The 17,149-nt window shown below is 42.6% G+C and overlaps 1 protein-coding gene across 1 annotated transcript in view; it reads left to right on the top strand.

Annotated features, from left to right (window-relative positions):
• Window positions 1-17,149, top strand: part of PRLR (prolactin receptor) — a 186,931-nt gene that overhangs the window by 137,469 nt on the left and 32,313 nt on the right. Inside the window, exons 4-5 of the mRNA XM_011969112.1 lie at window positions 13,229-13,341; window positions 16,533-16,665. Coding sequence (XP_011824502.1) covers window positions 13,272-13,341; window positions 16,533-16,665 — 203 coding nt within the window. The 5' untranslated portion in view covers window positions 13,229-13,271. The remainder of the gene's footprint in view (window positions 1-13,228; window positions 13,342-16,532; window positions 16,666-17,149) is intronic.

Genomic DNA, 17,149 nt, shown 5'->3' on the forward strand with positions numbered 1-17,149 from the left:
ATATAAAACATATATATAAAACGTATATATATAACACACACATATATATATGTTTTCATTCCTGAAAGGGTATGTTTTAGATATTTAGACATGATTATGCCAGAAAAATATGTTTTATTTGTGTGCATTTATGAAGGAAAAGGAAGAATGGGCTGAGAATTATTTTTGCCTTGCTAGTTGAAGATTTTGCAATGGAGGTTGTCCCAGTTCTTGACAGTCTCCACATTTCTTTGATTTCTGATATTGCAATTTTTATTCACTTCAGCTACTCGCCCAACCACCTTGCAGCCACATCTCAGTGGACTTTGTCACCCATCTGCCCTTGAGTTCAAATTAATGCACACAAAGAGGTTATTGGAGGAATCAAGAAGGTCTCAGAACCCATCCCTTAGTAATATGGAGAGCCTATTGATTAATGGAAAAGAGTTGCACAACTCAAGGCCAAGTGCTCTTTCCATGGATCTGTACATGAGAAGAGTGCATTCTATATGACCTTATAAAAATAGTCAGTCACCCAACAGGTGTTGTTGAACACCTGTAGACATGTTTACAGGTGACAGTGTAGGGGGCTGAATATGTAGACAAAGCCAAACTGAGATTGTTCTGGGACTTTGGTGATGGTATTCCAGGTGGGACAATGGCAGTGGGGCAGGCATTGGAGGCTTCCGTCTGAATCACTGCTCTTCTACTTGGTTACATGTAGACAATGGCAGTGGGGCAGGCATTGGAGGCTTCCGTCTGAATCACTGCTCTTCTACTTGGTTACATGTAGTAGTTACCGTCTACGCTAGGCTGTACAGGTTGTCTCTGGATTGTCCCTAGATTTGCCTAACTAAATAAGGCTAGCCATTATACCACCCGGCCTCTAATCTCAAAGCACAATGACCAAAGGTTTATTTCTCACCCATGTGACAGTTTGCTGGGAGTCAGCATGAACTCAAGAGCCTTTTATCTATCGGCTGTATTGAGCTTTTAGGACCTCAAAGTCCTCAATTTCATCTTCTTCAGGCCAGTAATGGAGGAAAGAGAAATAGAGGGGGGAATGTAAAAAGCTTTAAAGACCAGGACTAGGCTAGAAGTACAATCATGCATCGCTTGACAATGGGGATACTTTTTGAGAAATGCATCCTTAGGTGATCTTGTTGCTCTAATATCATCAAGTGTACTTACACAAACCTAGATGGGATAGTCTGCTGCACATCTAGGCTATATGGGATAGCCTATTGTTCCTAGGCTACAATCCTATATGGTATTTTACTTTACCAAATACTATAGGCAATTGTAACACAATGGTAAGTATTTGTGTATCTAAACATAGGAAAGGTACAGCAAAAACACAGTATAAAAGATTAAAAACAAATGGTACACCTGTATAGGGTACTTACCATGAATAAAGCTTGCAGGACTGAGAGTTGCTTTGGGTGAGTCAGTGAATGAGTGGTGAGTGAACGTGAAGGCCTGGGACGTTAATGTACACTACTGTGGACTTTGTATACACTGTACACTTAAGCTACACCAAATTTGTTTTTAAAAATTTTTTCTTCAATAACAAATTAACCTTAGCTTGCTGTAACTTTTTAACTTTATAAACTTCCTTAAACTTATTTTGACTTTTTTTTTTTTTTTTTTTGAGACAGAGTCTCGCCCTGTCACCCAGGCTGGATTGCGATGGTACAATCTCAACTCACTGCAAACTCTGCCTACCGGGTTCAAATAATTCTCCTGCCCCAGCCTCCCAAGTAGCTGGGATTACAGGCACGCACCACCACGCCCAGCTAATTTTTGTACTTTTAGTAGAGACGGGGTTTCACCGTGTTGGCCAGGCTAGTCTCGAACTCCTGACCTCATGATCTGCCCGCCTCGGCCTCCCAAAGTGCTGGGATTACAGGCATGAGCCACCACGCCTGGCCTTGACTATTTTTAATAATACTTAGCGTAAAACACAAACACATTGTTCAGCTGTTCAGAAACATTTTCCTTCTTTATATGCTTATACTATAAACTTTTTTCTATTTTTAAATTTTTTTTGTTTGTTTTACTTTTTAAACTTTTTTGTTAAAAAGTAAGACACAAACACTCATATTAGCCTAGGATTACATAGTGTCTGGATCATCCCTATCACTATTTTTCACCTTTCATCTTGTCCCACTTGAAGGTGTTCAAGGATAATAGCATGCATGGAGCTGTCATCTCATGACAACAATGCCTTCTGGAATACCTCCTGAAGGACCTGCCTGAGGGTATTTTACAATTAGCATTTGTTTTATAGTAGAAGGAGTACACTGTAAAATAACAATAAAAAGTACAGTATAGTAAATACACAAACCAGTAACATAGTTATTATCAAGTATTATGTACTGCACATAATTGTATGTGCTCTACTTTTATGTGACTAGCAGCACAGTAGATTTGTTTACACCAGTGTCACCACAAACATGGGCATAATGCATTACGCTATGATGTTAGAAAGACCCTGACGTCACTAAGCAATAAGAATTTTTCAGCTCCGTTGTCATCTTATGGGACCACCACCATATATGCAGTCTATAGTGGACAAAGTTTGTCATTCAGTGCATTACTATATGTTATTTCTACTCACTTTCAGAGGCCACCACTTCATCACCTAGCCTCATCTAACTACAGGGGAAGCAATGAAGTAACTTTAACTGTGTGGCCAGAAAGGAAAAGAAAACCAAATTCTGATGGACACCTGATGTTTTTACTATTCCTATGAATGGATTCCAAGGTTCTAACTGAGAGGGTAGGGAAAGCAGGAATCAGAGTGGGAAAATACATGTAGCAACATTCTTGAGATTTTCTTCTTCAACTTGTCAGTGTTCTCAGTTGTGCCCACCCTCAATCTCCTAAGATTCTCCCACAAGGTATTTGGCCAAGGCACTTCATTTTTCCAGGCCTCAGTTTCCCCATGTGTTAAAGTGAGGGGTTGAATTAGGATAACTTTCAAGTCTTTGGGCCTCTTAGAGATCCAAAATCCCATGATTCTCTAACTCCTGATGTTCCCTTCTTCCTGAGACAAATAAGCAGGACCAGCATGCCAATAATTTATGTTTTATTTTAATTTTCCTTCTCGCCTTCAAAGCTTGAGTTTCTAGATATTAAAATATAACAATAGACAAAGTTGTTATGAATACAGTAGTGACTTTTTATGGCAGAGTAAAGTTATTTTGTGTTTGAATGAACAGCACATTCACACACGTATGTAACATACACAGAGCTGCATCTGTGAAAAAATAATCTTGTTTAAAGTCTTGCAAAACATATGTCCTCCTCCTACTCTTGCCCTGTATTAGTTTTGCAATTCATAACAAACAACAGTGACATCTCTGTGGCTTACAACAACATTTAGTCTTCACTCACTTTACATAAGGACTGAGTCAGCGGCAGACTGGCTGTGGCTCTGCTAGAATTGGCTGGGTTCAGCTGGGCTCAGCAGGGTTCCACCTGTCTTCTCATTTTAAAACACAGATAGTGTCTGTGACATCCTAAGGCATCCTAAGGGCAGTGGAGACATCCTAAGGGCAGTGGAGAACAAGAGCAAGGAGACCTAAGACAAACCATCCAGTTGCCTTTAAGCTTCAGGTTAAACACAGGAAAAAAAACTCACAACCATTCACGTCCCATGGGCCAAGTCCAAAGCGATTTCACATGGCCAAGTCCAAAGCGATTGACGTGGGATGTGTACTCCTCTCACAGAATGCACGAGTACCTCCCATGACAGTGGGTAGGGATATGCAATCCTATGGCTGGGAGGAAGCAAATGATTGTGGACAATAACCCAACAGATCACACCCCCAATGCCTCTATCTAAGTTCTAAATACAACATTTCCCATAGAGAGGATGCCACTCTGCCTCCTCCGCTGCATCTTCCTTTCCTGCCCCTCTCAGCTTGAGCTCAGCCTCTAAAACTTGAGTTTGATGAAAGTCTTCTAAGTTCTTGCTAAAAATGCCCCTTCCTAGGGCCCCCCTTTCCAAAGATTTTGACACATCTGTTCTGAAGTAGGCAGTGGTGCCCAGGCATGATGCCCCAGGAATACCTGCTGCTGTTGAAGAGCTATCCCTGGTTCCCACAGCCTTCAGCATCAGAGCTGCCTTTGGGTTGAGGGAGCATGCTGAGTGAGCCGTTATTAGGAGGAGGGCTGCCTTAGAGGACTCAGAAGCTACAACCCCAAGGTCCTCTGACCTGTCCCCACTCCTCATAGTCAGCATGGATTTTGTACTTCCAGAGCTCCTTGAAGGTTGGCCATTGCACCTTTGGAAGTGTGATAGTTAGCACAGATCCCAGAGATCAAATCCTGAGTTCCTCTTCCTCCATATGCACCTCACTAGCTGTGTGACCTTGGACAACTCACAGACCCTCTCTGGGCCTCAGTGTCCTCATCTGTTAGACGGGAATAATCATCATACCTTCACCTCAGGCTTGTTGTGAGGGTGAAGCAAGTTAACAAAACAGTGCCTGGCATGCAGTGGGTCACATACAAACTTTCACATGTGATATTATAAATGTTTTTATATATTGATAAGTGTATAAGTGTATTCCGTATGAGGGTTTGCTGATCTTACTGGCACACAGGTCTGAGAACATGGGAGGTTTTTGAGCTAAAGTTGCCTCCTATTGGAAGTGTTCTATGGGGAGCATGCTGAGTCAGCCGTTATCAGGAGGAAAGCTACCTTAGAGGACTCAGAAAATTTACATGTCAAGTGATAGCATGTAAGTCAGTGGTTTTCAGCCCCAGCTTTAATTTAGAATCCTCTAGAAAGTTTTTTTTAAAATGCCCATGTCCTTCCAAGTGGGCTCAATTCTGAGCTAATTAGTGAGAATGTCCAGGGACAAAACAAAGGAATGAGAAATTTTAAGGCCGGGCACAGTGGCTCACGCCTATAATCCCAGCACTTTGGGAGGTTGAGGTGGGCAGATCACTTGAGACCAGGAGTTCAAGACCATCCTGGCCAACATGGTAAAGCCCATCTCTACTGAAAATACAAAAATTAGCTGGGCGTGGTGGCGCAGTTCTGTAATCTCAGCTACTCTGGTGACTGAGGCACGAGAATCACTTGAACCTGGGAGGCAGAGGCTGCAGTGAGCTGAAATCATATCACTGCACTCCCACCTGGGCGTCAGAACAAGATTCTGTCTCAAAAAAAAAGGTGGGGGAAAGAAATTTTAAGACACTCCTTGGACTGTAATGGGACTCCTGGATTAAAAACCACTGATGTCTATAGAACAGTTCTGTAAACTGCAAAACATAATGTATGATTTATGGGTGTTTTTTGATTGTTAGTGACTGATTGATGATCTCATGAAGCACTAGTTCCTCTGAAAATCAGGCCAACGTGGATTTTCCACCATCTGCCCTACATGTGCACTGGCTGGGGGGAAGTGAAACTCATCCAATTCCTATTCTTGCCTTTAAGCCAAAAAGATTGCTCGAAAACAAGCCTCCCTGGGATAAAAGAAGTTGCTAGAATGAGGAAGCTGTGGTGAGTGAGTGGAGTTAATGTGATTAGATTTGGAAGCAATATTCCCAGCCACGAGGAAGCATCGGTGTTCTGTGTTATTAAAGTGACTCCAGTGCAAGGGCACATATATATCATATTGGAGTAATTTGCCCTGACTAGGTTAGAAGCCAGGAGATAGTTCTTCCTAGGTATTCCTGAATGGTCCAAGGCCTAAGTCAACTCTGGTTTAGACAAATCCTGTCCCTGCTGATCATCTACCTCTTACCAAATGTAGCCATCACCATGCACAGCACACACGCTCATCTTGATGATCTTCAGAGAGTGCAGAGTCTTCAGGAAGTTCTTTCCTCAGTGGAACCTTTGGGGTTTCTAGGAGAGGGGCAGGGGAATATCTGGAATCAGAGATAAACACTTTACAGCAGCTTCTATACTATTTCTAATTACTTTCACCCAGTCATAATGTTCTGACTAAACTACCAGATTGTAAGGTGATAAATATTTTATGTAAAAGTAATTCACTATGGAAAGTTCTGGATGTTTTCCCCAGTGGGTGCCTCAAAACAGGCTACAAGATAGATACCTGCTCAAGAAACAGCAAAATGTAAACTGGATAATGGTGATGATAAAAAATAATAATGAATGACCACACGAGCAAGTGTTCTCTTGTGAACTTTCACAGACGAATGCATAGATATGCTGCCTGGACTATGGGCAGATAAACATTCATTGTGAGCACATATTTATTGGCAGAGCAAGAACAGCTGGAACTTTCATCTCCCCACCTGCGGGCCATGGTTCTCTTGGCACTATATCCCCAGTTTTCAATGTCTTCCTGAAAGAGAGGCTGCCATGTTCTCCTTAAAACTTCTTTAGATTCCCTTGTCAAATACTGAAAACTATGCCAGCTGAAAGTCTAGTGTTTGAAATACCAGCACGGGACCATTCTTCCTATGTGCGGAGTTTTGTCCCATGTCTTAGAATCTTGTTCTGTTTTTTTACCTTTTGGGCTTCATTTATTCATTCTACAATCATTGACTGTTGACATTGGGCAGAGCTTGTATAACAGTCTTAATCTTTAGCCTGGTATGTAATAGCTAATCCCTACTGTTCCTCTTCCTGCCCTGAGCACATTATGTCCTTTATTTTCCAGATTAAGTATTGGCATTCTGTACTGGAAAGAAAACAACTTCTTGTTGCGTGTGGTGGTTCATGCCTATAATCACAGCACTTTGGGAGGCCAAGGCAGGTAAATTGCCTGAGCTCAGGAGCTTGAGACCAGCCTGGGCAACATGGCGAAACCCTGTCACTGCAGAATATACAAAAATTCTCTGGGTGTTGGTGGTGTGTGCCTGTAGTCCCCGCTACTCAGGAGGCTGAGGTAGGAGAATCACCTGAGCCCAGGGAGGTCCAGGCTGCAGTGAGCAGTGATCATGCCACTGCACTCCAGCCTGGGCAACAGAACAAGACCTTGTCTCAAAAAAAAAAAAAAAAAAAAAAAAGTCCAACTCCTGGAAATCAAATGGTACCTGATTGATGTGGGGTCTGCTTCCTGTTATGTTAGCCTCAGGCCATCTAACCCAGGTAGAACAAGGCAGGTAAGGAAACCCAGTGGGCCGAGGACCCTGAAGGAAACCCTTAACACAATGCCTAATACTGAAAACAATGGACGAATGTATTCAAAATTTGTTTGCAAGAAATGAGACTTTTTGCCTTTTTAGGACCAAAAAAAAAAAAGGCACTTGAAATTTACTTTAGGTTGATAGGAGATATGGCGGGCAGCACACAGTGATTATGAAATGTGCAGGGCTTCCCTGCCATTCGAGTTTTGATCAGTCTCAGCAAAACCCAAAGTTTGCCAAAACCTGGAAACAACTCAAATGTCCATCAACAGTAGAATGAAGTTATGGTGTTTCATTCAATATAACATGAATGTAAATGAATGAGATGAAATGAAAATCAATTATGTAAAACTACATGTAACAACCAGGATGAATCCTACAACAATGTGAAATGAAAGAAGCCAGACACACACACTCTCAAAAAATGCATATCGTATGATCCTATTTATATAAAGTTCAAAGGTAGGTAAAATTAATCCGTACCGTTAGAAGTTGGAAGAATGGTTTCTATCAGGAAGGAGTAGGTAGAGATTGGGAGGAGGTGCAAGTTGGATTTCTGGGGTGCTATTGGTGGTCAATCTCTTGTCCTTAGTGGTAACATAGATATATTCTCTTTGTGATACTTCATTGAGCTGAATACGGTCATAAGTGTCACTTAATGATAGGACTAAGTTCTGAGAAATATGTCAGGAGATTTCATTGTTGTGCCACCATCACAGAGTGTACTCATACAAATCTAGACTGTATACCCTACTACACACCTAGGGTAGATGACATAGCCAATTGCTCCCAGGTTACAAACCTATACAGCTGTCACAAAACTGAATACTGTAGGCACTTGTTACAGAATGGTAAGTGTTTGTGTATCTAAATATAATGAAACATAGAAAAAGAACAGTAAACATACAGCATTATAATCTTATGCGACCACCACCATATATGTGGTCCATCATTAACTGAAATGTCATTATGTGACACATGACTGTACTTACAATTTGCGCATGTCAAATGTATGATAGTCCAAAATTCAAATGTTGGATTGGGCCTTGCTTGATTATACAGGAACTGAGTTTGCAAGAGCTAAAAAGAACCTCAGAATCTCTGCCTAACAGGGATGGCAGGGCCCACTTCCGGACCCTAATGATAGGTCCATTTCGGGAGTCAGGAAAACTGAGTCAAAAACCTGAGTAGAAGGTTATGGCAACAGATATGGCAGGACAGGTTGAGGACTGTACTCAGGGGGATCACCAGATACCAGTCTTGGAAGTAAGTTCCACAGAATGGTAGGGCTAAGATTGCTCGCAGTCAGGATTGACTTGGGCAATGCATTGTTCAGAACATAAAGGTGAAGTCTAAGAGAGGGTATTGCAGAGGACGAGGGGTTGACAGTGGGGAGTGGCATGTTGGGAGCTCAGATCTGGTTTATTTTTGACTCTCATGAGGCCATATTTCCTCCTGTCCTATGGCATTCCCCCCCTAATGTGAATAGTATGGTCAGCCCAGGCCATAGGAGTGTGGCCCCGATTTTCCATGTGGGGAGACTGGCTCTAGTTTCTCAAAAGCACAAGCTGCTGGGCCTTTTTCTCAACTGTGGGCCTCTGTGGAAGACACTTGGCTTAATGGAAGGGAGAATGAAGAGAGGCTTTTGGAAAGAGAAGGTCTAAACAGGATCAACATTGACGCCGAGCAACACGAGGGAGAAGGAACTTTTCTTGGTGTTCATACCACAGTGGGCCACAGCTTGGTGGGAAGGCATATTTGAATAAGCTAAGGGGAGGATCATAAGGATAAGAGAGTCTTTGAGGATTGGGAAGCACGGAAACCAAGGCAGCTAGCCATGGGCAAGGTGTAGGGGCTGCAAACTTACTAAAAACCTGCTTCTCAGATCTACCACTTGCTTTTTTTTTTTTTTTTCCATACTTTAAGTTCTAGGGTACATGTGGATAACGTGCAGGTTTGTTACATATGTATACCTGTGCCATGTTGGCGTGCTGCACCCATCAACTCATCAGCACCCATCAACTTGTCATTTACATCAGGTATAACTCCCAGTGCAATCCCTCCCCCCTCCCCCCTCCCCGTGATGGGCCCCGGTGTGTGATGTTCCCCTTCCCGAGTCCAAGTGATCTCATTGTTCAGTTGCCACCTATGAGTGAGAACATGCGGTGTTTGGTTTTCTGTTCTTGCGATAGTTTGCTGAGAATGATGGTTTCCAGCTGCATCCATGTCCCTACAAAGGACACAAACTCATCCTTTTTTATGGCTGCATAGTATTCCATGGTGTATATGTGCCACATTTTCTTAATCCAGTCTGTCACTGATGGACATTTGGGTTGATTCCAAGTCTTTGCTATTGTGAATAGTGCCGCAATAAACATACGTGTGCATGTGTCTTTATAGCAGCATGATTTATAATCCTTTGGGTATATACCCAGTAATGGGATGGCTGGGTCATATGGTACTTCTAGTTCTAGATCCTTGAGGAATCGCCATACTGTTTTCCATAATGGTTGAACTAGTTTACAATCCCACCAACAGTGTAAAAGTGTTCCTATTTCTCCAAAACAGAGATATAGACCAATGGAACAGAACAGAGTCCTCAGAAATAATACCACACATCTACAGCCATCTGATCTTTGACAAACCTCAGAAAAACAAGAAATGGGGAAAGGATTCCCTATTTAATAAATGGTGCTGGGAAAATTGGCTAGCCATAAGTAGAAAGCTGAAACTGGATCCTTTCCTTACTCCTTATATGAAAATTAATTCAAGATGGATTAGAGACTTAAATGTTAGACCTAATACCATAAAAACCCTAGAAGAAAACCTAGGTAATACCATTCAGGACATAGGCATGGGCAAGGACTTCATGTCTAAAACACCAAAAGCAACAGCAACAAAAGCCAAAATTGACAAATGGGATCTAATTAAACTAAAGAGCTTCTGCACAGCAAAAGAAACTACCATCAGAGTGAACAGGCAACCTACAGAATGGGAGAAAATTTTTGCAATCTACTTATCTGACAAAGGGCTAATATCCAGAACCTACCAAGAACTCAAACAAATTTACAAGAAAAAAACAAACAACCCCATCAAAAAGTGGGCAAAGGATATGAACAGACGGTTCTCAAAAGAAGACATTCATACAGCCAACAGACACATGAAAAAATGCTCATCATCACTTGCATTTTTAACCCTCAGTCACAACCAAGGAGCTGCTGAGGAGTGAAGCTTAAGATGATAGTCCCTAGGATGTATGAGGCTGACTTTTTGCTAACTGTACTACAAATATTTGGAGCCATTTGCTGCTATAACATCTTAAAAAGATGAGGACTCTCATTGGATGTTCCAGTCCCAATTGGGAGAGAATAAGAAGGGCCATGCCAGCCCTTGATCAAGATCTTGAGTGCAATGCAGGGGGGACTCAGAGAGACAAACACCTAATTTATTCCAGCTTAGTGTCTGCCAGTCATTAAAAAAAAAAAAAAATGGCAATGGATCAACAGATGTGCTTAGTGCTGAGAAGCATCTCCTTGTGTGATTAGAGTTAATTAACATTTAGCATAGCCCCTTTAGGGGTCAGAAGTTGTGATTGTCTTTCTCTAAAGGTTAAATTACCCCCATTGTGTTTGCCTTCCTGGGAGGAAAATGCAGGATGAGTTGGGAAATCCTTGTTGAAACACAACCATGACACCACTGTGAGTATGTCTAATTCCCTGGCATGGGGGTTTCAGGCATTTGAAAGTGCATAGTAGTAACTAGATTCCAGGATGTGTCTCAGGAAATCCCAAAGGGAAGTTTTTTTCATTCATAGAATACTTCCTGAAGACATTATTATAGGAAACCTTTATTTAGGAGAGTTTCTTTGATCCTGTAGTAGCACATGAGAACATATAAGCAGATGACAGTATCTAATATCTACCACTGCCTGACCCACTCTGCTTGCCATCCCAGAGTTTCTTTTGCAATATGCATGGAGCGGTGCTTTGGCAAAGCTCTCTAGATAGCACCCAACCAGGAAGGTCTGATTTATAGCATGTTGATCTTAAGCATGTCAGTGCAATGCCCAGAAGAGAAAGGAAGTCTCAATAAAGGGATATTATAGGAAGTCTTCAGCCAGTGGGTAGAATCTAATCTCTAAGCCAGGCTGAGATCACCAGATCAACAGGATAAAGAACTATTTGGAGTTATATGTACCTGATGAGGCTGGATTCATGAGATCTACAGTATTTGAGGTCCTTGGGCATAAGTAGGGTAGTAGCTGAGAAGGGCTCTCTCGGGTCTGGCTCTCCTGACCCTACTCAGAATGCCACACTTACCCAAGGCTTGATGTTGCTCACCTTGGATCAGTGACTGTTGTCGCCACCATCTCTCCCACAGAGGGGGAATAATTGCACCCCCATCACAGACTTTCCAAAAGTCAGGATGATCTCTCAGTGGCTCTCAGGTTTCCCAGATGTCTTTCTCCAAATGGGCATGTGACTGACAATCTACTAAATCTCTGTACTTCCATTTGCTCATCTGTTAAAACCTGTACCCCCTCACAGGACTGTTGTGATAACAAAATGAGATTTCCATGATTAAGGTACTTAACTTTCCCCAGTGCCTGCCCATAACAGATGCTCCAGAAGTGGTAGGTATTAGTTTAAACTCATCAGAAGCCTTTAACCACTTGATTTTAATTAAATGACCCTCAGGGGTGAGATGGAGCAGGTGATTTAGAAAGTGCACCCTGAGAGGGCGTTTGTTTGGAAGGAATCTTGCAGGAGCAGGTAGAAGGTCCCCAAAAGAACAAAATACGGGTCACCTCACAGGATCCACTGCTGGACCAGGATCCTTTATTGAAGCTGGAGCCTCAGTATAAAAGAGTTACTTGATGGTACCTGGGTGGCCAAACCTCTACTGTTGCTATGGTTTCTCCATTTCTGAGTATGTCCCGCAAGGAGCAGTAGCAACGGCTGGTCTTTTAGGGGCTCATCAAACACATTCAGACATTTTAAATGTTCCACGATGCAAAGCTTTTATCCTGAATGTTCTTCCCTTGATTAAAACAACAACAGGTGCTACTCGGGAGGCTGAGGCAGGAGAATGGCATGAACCTGGCAGGTGGAGCTTGCAGTGACCGAGACCGCGCCACTGCACTCCAGCCTGGGCAACAGAGCAACACTCCATCTCAAAAAAAAAAAAAAAAAAAGAAAACAACAACAACCAATAAAACAATAAAAATTTAAAGAGAAACTTAAGTCGTGCATTTCTAAGAATTTACACTTAGTTCACCAAATCTATTGTTTTCTGAGTTGTTTGAAGTTCAACAAGACTAATGAGCCTTTTTTCCAAATGTCTTTAAAAATTCCTTTTTCTTAGAAGGACATTTAGAGGCTTTGAAAGTTGTCCCAAGCGTAACAATAATAATTCTAATAATAAATTGCTCCAAACTCCAACCCCTGCAGGTTCAAAATTTACTTAATACTCTGAACCCAAGGGATTTAAATTATTACCAGAATTTATTATCTTTTGTTTATGGGGCTTTCCAAACAGGAGAAAGAAACCACGTGGAGATTCACTAGAGTTCATTGTGTGGTTCGCTTTGCGGTAATGCATATAACCCAGAAGACTTCCAGAATCTTCTCAGTTTGAACCTTCAAAGCCTCCCTAGTTTGGTGGAATCAGCATGGTTAGGATGAGATTGTACTAAGGGTACTGATTTTTCGGCCTGGACAATTTTTGGCTAATGGACCAGAGCAAGAGCCCTCATAGAAGGATTCTCCTGTAGGACATACAATCTGTGTTACGTAAGATGGATGATATATTGTTAGGTGGCTATGGGGTGGAAAGAGAACAATTTTTCTCTGGGGTGTGTGCAAAGAAACTGACTGCCTTGACTCCCCTTGACCTCTCTACCTTGTCATCTGAGGACCTCTGGTGGTAGAATTTTTCCCAGCGTGTGTGAATTGATGTTTCTGTGCCAAACCATCCGACCCTGTTATATTTTCCTACATTCCTTTCCTCCTATTTTGTCATTCTCATTAAGCAAGGAGCAACAATCAGTTGCAAACACCTAGAACAAAGTGGTGGATGTGCCTGACCAGACTGCCATTTCACAAAAGTTACCTGACACCTTCTTTTCCAGTGAACCTCTGATACATTTCCTGTAGCAAGAGAAGGCAGCCAACATGAAGGAAAATGTGATATCTGCAACTGTTGTCACTCTGCTACTTTTTCTCAACACCTGCCTTCTGAATGGTAAGTAAGAGACTATGGTGCTCTCTTTCATTGCCTGGGGTGTTTGTCAACAGGGTGGAGAGTCCATTGCAATGTTCTTGCAATGCTGTCATGAAAAATGAAAATTCTGTGTTATGTGCTGCTGTTGAATTATTTGCAATATTTTGCATTAAAGTTAATGCAGAAAAATTAACGCAATTAATGCAAAATCTTGTCACTGTGCTTTCTGCCTTCTGTCCTCATTTCAGGAGTGTAAAAAAAACAGCTCTGAAGAAGACAAGACCTGAGTTCTAATCCAGGTCCTGCCAGTTTCTAGCTGTGTGACCTAGAGCCAATTACCTAACTCTCTGGGTTTCCAAATTCTCAAAGTGAGGATAGTGATGTTTCCTCTACTGCAGATGAAATAATGTATATGAAAACTCTTTGAAAAACCATGATGGGATATAAGAGGTTGCTGTTACATGGTGGGAAGCAGGTACAGCCAACTCTATTATCTGTGCTAATAGGAGAAATGAAGTCCACAGCTAAATGAGATGGGGGGTGCCTGTGAATATACACTTCTGTATGTCAACCCTTATGCATTTCTGGGTGTGCAAACTTCTATATGTACCTGTGTATATATTAACTTTTCTATATGGACCTGACTGTAAATGCTTCTCTGTCTGAACCTGTATGTATATACTTTTATGTATGTCTGTGTGTGTTCTGTGGATATCTGTAAGTGCACACTTCTCTGCATGTACCTGTGTGCGTATCAGTATGTACTTACATGAGTATGCACCTGTGTATATTTCTGTGTGTGTGGTGTGTGTGTACTTTTGATGCGGGCTCTGTGTGGGCGTCTACATACCTGTATGTGTGGTTCCTGTGTGGTTTTCTTTGTGTTTCTGTGCATTGAGATTTTAACTTATTCCTCTAATGTAGATGAAGGAAACATTTGTCTAATTGTAATTTTACAAATCTACCTTCCTTTCTTGAGTTTCCCGAAGGTACTATTAATAAACAGTAAAATAAGAAAGAGAAGCTTTCAGAGAGAGAAAAAGGGGAAAGCAGAGGTCAGAATGACCCACAAGAGAAACTAAATACTCAAGAAATCAATGATCACCCTAATTGGCTTCTGAGTGTGCTCATTATGGAACCATAGGCTTTGGATTTTTTAGATAAACGTTTCCTTCTACTTCACGCACTTCTCCCCACTCATGACAAAAACAAAGCAAAACAAAAACTTGCATTCTTGCTGTGACTCCCAGCAACACATTATCCTGAATAAATTGTCCCTAGAGGATGAGCAACGTTACAAATATTGGCAGAGCTGACCCGAGCTGGCAAGGACGGGTTTCAGCAGGGCCTGTGAGCAGGAGGGTAGGTGAGCTCCAGCTGACACTACCAGTCTGGTGTCCTGGGCTCTAGCCTGTGTCCCACAACATGCCATTCTGCTAAATTCCTCTTTCTGGCCAGCTCTGCCTAGAGAACCCTCTTTCCATGCATTTCCCCTCACTGAGGTCTCCTCCTAACCTGCTGTTTCTGATCTGATGCTCAGCTAGAAACTCTGCCCTTGGAGCCTGCATAAGGAGTAGAGAAAACAGAGAGAACCCCCAGAGGTGCTGACCCACCTCTGAAAGCACTCCTTTCTGCTCCTGATATCCTGAACTCAGTGCTAGAGCACCCAGCTAGACAAAAAAGAGGACCAGCTGAAGTCATGTAGGCGAGCATGGTGACTTCCCCAGCCCCACAGCATCAGGGCAAACTCCCAGGGCTCTGCTGTCCCTCTTTGAACCTGACATCCAAGCAAGAGAAATGGGGGCCCGCTTGCCAAAAGCTTTGGGGATTTGGCAACTAAAAATTTTACAACCTTGGTACTGTATTTTCACACCACCTCACCGAGACCTTCTAGCGTCCAGTCTGGAACTGGGTACAGCTCTTAGAAAGCAGTGGTTGCTCAGAACCAGGAGAGGAGCTGGCCACTCTCCTACCTCTTATCACACCTCCTACCCTGAAAAGATTCATCAAATTGTAGTTTTATAGACCCTATGGGATTACAAGATTACAAAAGGGCCACACACTCTTCAAGCCCTCTGTATCCAAAGGAAGCCCTTTGCAACCTCACCACAAAAATAAAAAAAAAAAAAAGGAAAGAGAGGAAAATCTAAGAGAAAAAAGGACTAGAAACCAAGATTCAGAAGCGGGGATGGTGTGGATGAGAAGACAGACTGTGAGTCTGGGTCACAAGATCAAAGCTGAATAAAATCAAGGAAAAGTGGCGAGGCGCAGTAGCTCATGTCTGTAATCCCAGCACTTTGGGAGGCCGAGGCAGGCAGACCACAAGGTCAGGAGTTCGAAACCAGCCTCACCAACATGATGAAACCCCATTTTTACTAAAAATACAAAAACTTAGCTGGGTGTGGTGGTGTGTGCCTGTAATCCCAGCTACTCAGGAGGCTGAGGCAGGAGAATGGCTTGAACCCGGGAGGCACAGGTTGCAGTGAGCCGAGATCATACCACTGCACTCCAGCCTGGGCAACAGAGCAAGAGCCATCTCAAAAAAAAAAAAAAAAAAAAAAAAAATTCAAGGAAGGGACGCCTAGATACGGAGAGCTTCAGAGATGCAGTGAATGGACAGAAGATCAGGAACAAGTTGAGTTCATTGCGTGGGGATGGCAGAAAGATGGAGATTGGTGAGCAGAGTGGAGAAGTGCCATAGAGTGGTGTTTCGCCAAAGTGTCTGCAGGTTGCTCATACCTGGGAAGGATTCTTTGTATGGTCCCCTTAGACTGAGGGAGGGTATCAGCTTTACAGACCTCGTGGTATTACAAAAGGGCCACCACACACTCTTCAACCCATATGTGTCTATCTTGCATTTCAGGCTCACTCTTTGTTGAAATTTTGCAGTTGGTCACTAGCCCTCACATAGGCTATTGGTATCTCCATCTCGAAGTATGCAAACACACACACACACACACACACACACACACACACACACACACACACACCCCAGCACAAAGCTGTCTAAGAGCCCTGCCAACATCAGGGCAGCCCACAGGGGAGTGTTGCTGCATGCTGATGCTGGGCATTTCTGAGCATCTACCCTAGGTCTCCTCACCCGAGGCTTCATCACTGGCTTGGGTCCCATCAATCTGTTTCTGTCATCAACAGAAGGATCAAATGGTTAAATGGACCTCAATATTGATGCAGTGGTTTCTGGCTTTTTCTAGGACAGTTACCTCCTGGAAAACCTGAGATCTTTAAATGTCGTTCTCCCAATAAGGAAACATTCACCTGCTGGTGGAGGCCTGGGACAGATGGAGGACTTCCTACCAATTATTCACTGACTTACCACAGGGAAGGGTAAGAAGTTCCTTTCTCTCCTATGAAACCCCATGAGTACTCCCATTCTCCAGGCCAAAGAAACTCTGGTTCTGAGTGACAGCACTTCCCTGAATTTACACCAGTAAGGTTCATACCGCTGGGGAAAGGGGAGTCTGAGGTCCATGCCGACATTCTCCTGTTAATGTCTGTTAAGAGCTGTCAATATACATAAGGTTACCAGCCATAGCAGTACAATATCAGTAATGTTTCAAATCCCCTGTCACAACTTAGGTTGCAGCCTGAGGCCCCATAGAAGTGTTTCTTAATTGGTAGTTAATCTTAGATGCTCATCTATAATTCTTATGCCATTTGCATTTTTTTTAACTAGGCATGTCACTTTTTCAAAATAAGTAGGATCATGTGAAGTGGCACTATGTAATCCTTGACAAACATGGTTCATGTTCAAGAAAATAAAGAACCTTGTAGGGAAAAGAAGGCGAGAGTTTTTCCTTAGCACATTTCT

This window comes from Mandrillus leucophaeus, unplaced genomic scaffold (assembly GCF_000951045.1).
Source record: "Mandrillus leucophaeus isolate KB7577 unplaced genomic scaffold, Mleu.le_1.0 Scaffold873, whole genome shotgun sequence".
NCBI classification, from domain to species: domain Eukaryota; kingdom Metazoa; phylum Chordata; class Mammalia; order Primates; family Cercopithecidae; genus Mandrillus; species Mandrillus leucophaeus.